This window comes from Helianthus annuus, chromosome 4 (assembly GCF_002127325.2).
Source record: "Helianthus annuus cultivar XRQ/B chromosome 4, HanXRQr2.0-SUNRISE, whole genome shotgun sequence".
Classification (NCBI taxonomy): domain Eukaryota; kingdom Viridiplantae; phylum Streptophyta; class Magnoliopsida; order Asterales; family Asteraceae; genus Helianthus; species Helianthus annuus.
Genome location: NC_035436.2, coordinates 70,940,981 through 70,949,300, shown reverse-complemented (window position 1 = coordinate 70,949,300; position 8,320 = coordinate 70,940,981). Strand labels below are relative to the sequence as shown.

Genomic DNA, 8,320 nt, shown 5'->3' with positions numbered 1-8,320 from the left:
GTCTTGGCGTTGAGAGAAGAGATAAAAAGCAAATATAAAAGTTATGTTTTTTTTTTGTAATTTTCTTTTTTTTTTGTAATTTTCTTTATTTAAAAATATTAAAAAAATTAAATTTGTGTTTTAAATCATATTGGGTCTGCCCGCCCAGCCGGCCAGCCCACAAGCGGGTCAGCCCAGCCGGCCAGCCCACAAGCGGGTCAGCCCAGCTGGCCAGCCCAAACCCCCGCCCCGGTCATACCGTGTTCAATGTGAGTTTAGCCATGTCTGCCACCCCATTCCACGTGTCAACCAATGCCCAACCCAAATCCCAACCCAAGCCCCACCATACCCCACGACCTAACATACCAAAACTAGATACAATTAAAGCATTTACAATTCAAGTAAAGGTGATAAATGTATTCATATTTCATAAACAACATAAAAATGGATGTTTAAAATACAAAGTACTTTAGTTTAATTGCATCGTCATGAATGCTCAAAATAACATCGCACGCATCTTTTTTCACTTATAAGTTCCGTATCTGATCATGAAATTTATGTTTGCACAACTAGCTCCACACGTATATAAGCTATAACTAAATGCAACCGACAAACAAATCTATACCAAGATCGTAAAGGTCATGAGTTCCCACATGTACGGAAGTAAACGCCAATGTCCGGTTCGCAATGCAAAGTATTAAAAGCAAACAAGTTTCGTATTTATCGAACCTACGTCTCTTAAAATTGATTATACACATAAAAACTATCATGTTTCTTGAATGACAAAGCTTACTTCTACTATATTGCATCAATAATCCTAATTTAAATTCCTCGTCTTAAATAAAACTAACCATTTAACCAACAAAAAGAGAGAATTTGAAATATTATTTCAATTAAATATTCAGAAATTTACCATTCAATTAAAAATTAAAAAAGCTAACCATTTAACCAACAAAAAGAGAGAATCTGAAATATTGTTTCAATTAAATATTCAGAAATTTACCATTCAATTAAAAATTAACTTTTTAATGAACATTAATATTTGTATTATCAAACATATATATATATCCTCTGTCCATGCCCTAAAACCAAATCTTTTTTCTCCTCTACATAAGCCGCACTCTTTGCTCTACATTTCTCTCACTCTCTCTCTACATTCTAGAGAGAGACAAAGCAAAGTGTGTGTGCTTCATCTGTTTCTTCACCTCAATCATCAATAAAAATTTAATCTTTTTCAAAAAATAAAGAAATCCCAGCTTTGAAATGCATACATTCTTTCATTTTATTCAACATTTCATCAAAATTTAGAACCTTTTTCTCTTTATTATATAGTTGTTATTGTTTTTTTTTTTTTTTTTAAATGGCACAAAGTCATGATTTTGAGGTATCAAGTTTATTATGTGCAGAAGACCATGATTGCATTTCTTATGATGATGATTGTTATGATGATTTTGATTGGGACATTAATGAAAGTTGTAATAAAAACCAGAACTTGATTAATATTGTGAGTCTTGAAACAGAGTACTCTGTTCTTGATTTGCATTTACAAAATGACCCATGTTTGGATTTGTTGATCATAAAAGAATCTGAACAGTTTGTGGGTTTTGATGATTATTTGGATAAATTGAAGAATCAAAACTTGTTTTTGGTTGCAAGACAAGAGGCTGTTAATTGGATTTCAAAGGTTTGTTGATTTTTTTTAATACATTTTGTTGATTCCTATGATTCTGGCTTGATTTATTCTTGTTCCAATTTATTTTCCACAAACAAATTTACAAATTAATTACAGTTTTTAATCTTTTAAAGTTATTTATTAAGCTTTATAAATTTATTTATTTATTTATTTATTTATATTTTAAATTCAGGTTCACGCCAGGTTCAATTTTGGACCATTGTGTGCATATCTTTCTGTAAACTATTTGGACAGATTTCTTGCTGTCTATGAATTACCTGTAAGTTGTTAATCATGATTAAATGCTTAGTTTATTTTATTTATTTAATGAATAACCGAATTCCATTTTAATTAAATTAATATATTTTTTTTTATATAAACAGAAGGATAAATCATGGATGATGCAGTTGCTGGCTGTAACTTGTTTATCACTTGCAGCAAAAATAGAAGAGACTGAAATACCCCCTACTCTGGATTTGCAGGTAAAATTTTTGTTTTTTTGGTGAAATAATTTTTTTTTTTTTTTGACAAACAAAAAACAGTTTAAATATATCAAGTCTTGTAATTTGATATGATTTTGACTTTTTCTTATGGATCAAACTAAAAAGTTTGATTGATGTTTACAGTTTAAAAGCATCCAAGATTTGTAATTGGGCTTGGTTTTGACTTTTTTCACATGGGTCAAACTAAAAAGTGTGAATGTATATTTGCAGGCTTTTGAATCAAGATTTGTGTTTGAAGCCAAAACAATCCAAAGAATGGAAATGGTTGTTTTAACCACATTGAAATGGAGAATGCAATCAGTGACTCCATTTTCTTTTATTGATTCATTCATTAGGAAGCTTAAAGATTGTGGTCAAAGTCAACCCAGTTCAAGATCTTTAATCTTGAAGTCTTCCCAACTGATTTTATCTCTGATCAAAGGTAAAAGATTAAACCTTTGTGTAGAAAAATTTATTCTTGATAAAAAAGAGGGTAAATTGGTAATTTGACAAATGCAGGGGTTGACTTCTTGGAATTTCAACCATCTGAGATAGCAGCAGCAGTGGCTATGTCTGTAGTTGGAATTGAAGTTGAAAAGACTCAAGATTCTGCACTCTTTAAACATGCAAAGAAGGTAGTACATTGTGCATGTTTAGTTGTACGTTTGATGGCTGGCCAGGTCACTAGCGTCGTATGCGTTTACCTGCGTGGCTTTTATTGGTCGTAAAAAAAATAATATATGATATGGGATTTTGCAGGAGAGGGTTCTTAAATGCATGGAAGTTGTTAGCAAGGGTTGTACCATGAGCTTTGGGAGTGGTACATTGACATCATGGCCTGAAAGTCCAATAAGTGTGCTTGAGGCTGCAATTTTGAGCCGTAAAAGTGACAATTGTGGTAAAAGGAGGAGGCTTAACAACATTAGCCTATGAAGAAAATGGATGAAAAATAATCTTAGGGCTTTATTATTATTTTTTTTAATTGTAGGTAGAATGAGTTGGTATGGCTGTGAAATGTCAATACTACCCCTCAAAAATACCAAAGATACAAGACAATAAACTACAATTGGTAGGCATAGAAAAAAGGAGTTACGTGCTCTTTATAGTTTTATTCATAGAACTCTTTAGTGAAGGATATTAGATGAAGAAACATATGAAAATAGAAATACATTTATCAAATTTTGCTTTTTTATTGGTACAATGTTATAATATATTGAGATTGAACATAAAGAGTATTTGACCATGCGTAGTGGTGTAAATTTTGGCGTTTTTCATCCCCAAACACGCCCACCCCCCATCCCCCTAGGCGTTATTGTTCAAAAAAACCCTCAAGGCGTTTTTTAAATCACGCTTTGTGCAATTTTCAATGGTCAATCACATTTAATCTTTCCTTTTTTGGCCAATAGCTTTTTTTTTGTTGAGTTTTTTATTTTTATTTAATTCTCTACATCCTTTTAACATAATGTCCACATTCCTACTACACCCATTTTAGAAAAAAAAAACGTCTAATAATGCCCCTTGCTGACTGTATTGCCACATGACAGAAAACGCCCAAGGGTGGGGACATTATTCACCCCTACCATTACGCATGGTCTTATAAGAGACCCGTCTCAAATACACGTGCTATCGGTGACCATGTTTGTTCAACAAAATCGGTGAACATCGTCAGTGCTCGCTCTCACATGCTTGAACTATAACTTTGCCGAATTGCTTATTCCTAGATTAAACTTTCTTAATTACAAATTTACATTCAAGTCGTTTAATGTTTATTTTGATTATGATTTATTGATTTTTTTAAAAAGTTTATTACATTTGGAAAATGTTAGAGCATTCACATCCAATCCACTAAAAATATACATACATTTCACTAAAAAACAACTCCTATATCAATATATTTCCACTAAAAACAAATATTTTTTCTCTCTCCTTTTCAATATATATTACATTTTTCTCTCTCTTTCACTCACAACCACTTTCAATATATATTAAAAAATTACGGTCATACTATATTATGTAATTATTTCCAAATTATTTGTTTTGACATAATCTTCACAACTATTTAAACAAATATCTTATATTAAAAAAAATACTTATTTCTGAAAATCAACTCAACTGCGTTGATACAAAATCACAGTTATGTTTAATCCATTATTTAATATTCTGAATTTATTTAAGTTCATAAAACTCAAAAAGATTTATTTTCTCAATTACTACAAACCAGAACTAAAGATTTTTTCTCTAAGTTGTTATTTATCCTTCAAGTGGTTAGTTTGGTTAAATCACATACATTTAACAATGTTTCAGTGATCTATCTAACTAAAAATAAATTATTTGATGAGTATGTGCTACAGTATCAAAAAATATATATGGGCTTTTTACAGGATCGGACTATGCAAACGAATTGGGCCCGCTAGGACCAGAGAGCTGTGTTGGCGGAACACTCTTTGTCCAATACTCAAAAATAGTAACAGTTAACACGATGATGAGAAAAAGTCATAGAAAAGTGATAGTCAATGGCGGACTTAGAAAATTTTTCATGGGGGTGCGGAATATTTTAAAGATTTCAGGCCCGTAGGTATATAAAAAAATCGGTTCATATCGCGTCGGTTCGGGTCGGGTCATGTAAAACAAAAGAACATCAAGCTAAAATTTATATAATCATCAAAAACATGTCAAACGTCGTTATAGATATATTTAAAATGTCGCCATACGGGTTTTCATTTTTTGAAATCTATCCAAAACTTCTAGAGCTACTTTTCTAAGCAAGTCTTTCTCTATATAACATATACAACTAAATTTCAACACTAAACACTTAAACAATAATCACCAAACCTCATAATTTTCAACTTTAAAATCAAGTCCTAGTTTTAATTGTTGATTCCTTCTAACTAACCATTTAAACACACTAAACTTTAACTAAAATAGCAAAATCAGCCAACTAAAGTTTAAAAAACAACAAAACAACTAAAATTTCAACCTTTTTTAACAATTTTATTTCTCCTAAAAATCCAAATAAAACAAGAAACAACAAAATAATCGAACCATACCCGGAAAGCGTGATGAAGATGTTTTCATGAGTTTGCTGGCTGGAATTGCGGTGGGTTGGGTTATTATATTTCTGTTCAAATTAGATTATCAGATTGGGTTGGGCTTGGATTATGGTGTGTTTATTGGGTCAAAGGTTAAGAGAAAGTTAATTAGTTAAGTGGAAAGTTAATTAGGTTGAATTTAAAAAAAAATCAGTGTTTACATAAAAAAATTTATAAATTCATAAGATTTTTTTCGTAAGGGGAGCGGTCGAAAATTTCCAAGGGGTGCGGACGAAAATTTTCAAGGGGTGCGGTCGGGATTTTACCAGGAATTTAACACTAAATTTTGTTTTTTTAAGGGGTGCGCCCGCCCACCTTACTATATATGTGGGTACGTCCCTGGTGATAGTTCCTTTGATTTGCTTCGGTTTTACCTATAGTCCTTATAGTTTTAAAATTACAGCTATAGTCCTTAACTTTTGCACATTCATTCTCGGATAGTCCCTACCATGGATGGGGGTTAATTTTAGTGTTAAGTGAGTGTGAAATGATTTAAACTAGATGTAAGCCCCGCCGCGTTGCGGCTAGGGCTTACAAATTTAGGTGTAACGTATACCAGGAATACCAACTTCGCCTTTGTTGTGATACGTGTTCCTTTCATGTCTACGTATTTCTTTTTTTCTTAAAAAAGTATCTCAAAGCATATATAACAATAAAAAAGGTTTGGGATTAATCTATCTTCTTTTAAGTATAGATTAACATGTTTTAATTACTATTTATTATACATCGAGTGAAAAATGAAATAAGATTATAATTTACTTTATAGTGGTTTGTGACAACCCGTAACTTCAGGTTAATGCTTTAACTTAACACAATTAAGTTGGTCTCACAATCTTTAGCATTGCATGGAACGATGCATTACTTTGTGCATTATTTGACTTACATGAGAACTTTGTGCCTTGACTGTAAATTATATGTGGTGTGTGTGTTTTATGTAAAAGATGATACTTAGGGGTGTTTAGTGTTAATAAGGAAAATAAAACAAAACCTCTCAACCCTAATCATTCTCACCAATTCCAATCATACGGCAGTTCAAATCATTCTCTCTACAACCATTGCTCTCATCATTCTTGGCTACACAAGTTCTCTCGCATCAATCTTGATTTCCCAAATCCATCTAGAATCAATCTAAGGTAAATGTTTAATGATTATTTGTTGTTAATCATTGGTTATTTGATTCATGCAAACCCTAGTTCTCCAAATAATGGTTCTGTGTTTATTGATCATTCTGATTATTGTGAAATGGTTTATGAACAGTTGTGTAATCACTTGCCTGATATTAAGATGCCTGATATGTTAGAAGTGTTTGATTGTTGATTAGATTACATCATTGCCAATGTATGAAAATTAGGGTTTTGATCGTAACCTGCAATGTAACTGTTCCATTGAAATTCTGTAAAATGGTTTTGGAATTCACGCATGTTGATAACTCGGAGTTAAGTGTCAGGACTTTGTGAAGTCACAAGTCCGAGTTTTATTAAAGTAACACATGGTCCGAGTTTTTGTTGGTGATGTTGAGTCCGAACTTTGGCAATGAAAATCCTGAGTCCGAGTTTATTAAGTTGCATGATCCGAGTTTATTGGTTTTGATGAGTCCGAATTTTGGCAGCCTTTAAAGGTCCGAGTTTTTATTGATGTTATAAGGTCTTAGTTTTAGAAGGGATGTTTGGTCCGAGTTTTTAAGAGGGCGATGACTGGTCCGAACTTTTGTGGGGGGGTGTTTGGTCCGAACTTTGTTGATGCATGTATGGTCCGAATTTTGTTAAGCATGTATGATCCGAGTTTTGTTATTAATGTATGATCCGAGTTTTATTAATGCTTGTAAGGTCCGAGTTTTGTAAACAAAACACATGGTCTGAGTTTTCAAACATTAAAGGGGTCCGAGTTTGTTGTTTGGTTCATAAGTGTTACTGTATGTTACTGTATGCCACTGTATGCCACTGCATGTTACTGCATCTTACTGTATGTTACTGTATGTATGTGCAATCTATGTCATGTCAATCTGTAAACAATTATCACACGGAACACAGTTGTTTGGACACCAAGGAATTGTAAACCTTATTTGAACGTAAACACTTACATTGAGTTTATGTGCAATGTACCTTAGGTCGTGTTTAACGGACATAGGCATTAATTAACACTAGAAGCACAATAACAAACCGAGCAAACCAAGGTGAGTTCACACTCTTACCAAAGCATGGGATTCCCGGTGGGTAGGGAATGGGATTAAAGGAATGGGATGGAACAATTACTTGGACTTACATTGTTACTAGACTATCTACCATCGTCCTCGGTTGCGAAGGACCCTTACGTAAAACCTACGTAATACTTGTGCTTACTACTGTCCTCAGGGTTCGAGGGACACTTACGTAAAACCTACGTAAACTCATACATACCACTGTCCTAGGGTTATGAAGGACACTTACGTAAAACCTACGTAAACCCCCGCGTACCACTGTCCTCGGGTTAAGAAGGGCACTTACGTAAAACCTACGTAAACCTCGTACGTACTCTTGTTCTCAGGTTAAGAAGAACACTTATGGTTACCACTAGTCTAGTATATATAACATGGGAAATCCCCACTAACCGAACATACAATGTGGGAAGCCCCCACCTAAATGAACATACAATTGACTTAGTATATAACGCATGGTGATGCAACGAACTTACTATTACGAACTTACTTACTGTGAACTCGCTCAACTAGTTGTTGACTTTCTGTTACATGCCTTGCAGGACCATAGGTACTCATGGAGCTTGCACGGGAGGCGCGATCGTTGTGGGCACATGGACCGTTGAGTTCCATGTCATACACTTACATTTTGTGAACTTAATACTTTTGTTGAAATGTTACATTTATGCTTTCACTGAATACGTAAACTACGTTTGGTTTTGAAATCACCTTTCATATTGGTTTGGGTTGATTTATTATTACTTATTACTTACTGTTCAATATGATTGGTGGCTTGATCCTGGTCATGTCACGCCTCCAAGCGGTGGTACTCCGCGTGTGGATTTTGGGGGTGTGACAGATTGGTATCAGAGCCATTGGTTATAGAGAACTTGGTTTTAATATGGGGAAAACGTTTTTATTAAAA

The 8,320-nt window shown here is 33.5% G+C and overlaps 1 protein-coding gene across 1 annotated transcript; it reads left to right on the top strand.

Annotated features, from left to right (window-relative positions):
- Window positions 1-1,091: 1,091 nt before the first annotated feature.
- On the top strand, window positions 1,092-3,325 carry LOC110934832 (cyclin-D4-1). Its single transcript, XM_022177593.2, has 6 exons — window positions 1,092-1,663; window positions 1,845-1,931; window positions 2,035-2,133; window positions 2,365-2,575; window positions 2,653-2,768; window positions 2,893-3,325. Exons 1-6 carry the CDS (start codon window positions 1,340-1,342, stop codon window positions 3,064-3,066), a joined length of 1,011 nt encoding a protein of 336 aa, XP_022033285.1. The 5' UTR covers window positions 1,092-1,339; the 3' UTR covers window positions 3,067-3,325.
- The last annotated feature ends 4,995 nt before the right edge of the window (window positions 3,326-8,320 follow it).

Coding starts and splice junctions, on each gene's coding strand:
- LOC110934832 (XM_022177593.2), top strand. CDS start 1,340: ATGGCACAAAGTCATGATTTTGAGGTATCAAGTTTATTATGTGCAGAA. Junction 2,134..2,364: donor CCCCTACTCTGGATTTGCAG/GTAAAATTTTTG, acceptor GTATATTTGCAG/GCTTTTGAATCAAGATTTGT. Junction 2,769..2,892: donor TCTTTAAACATGCAAAGAAG/GTAGTACATTGT, acceptor GGGATTTTGCAG/GAGAGGGTTCTTAAATGCAT.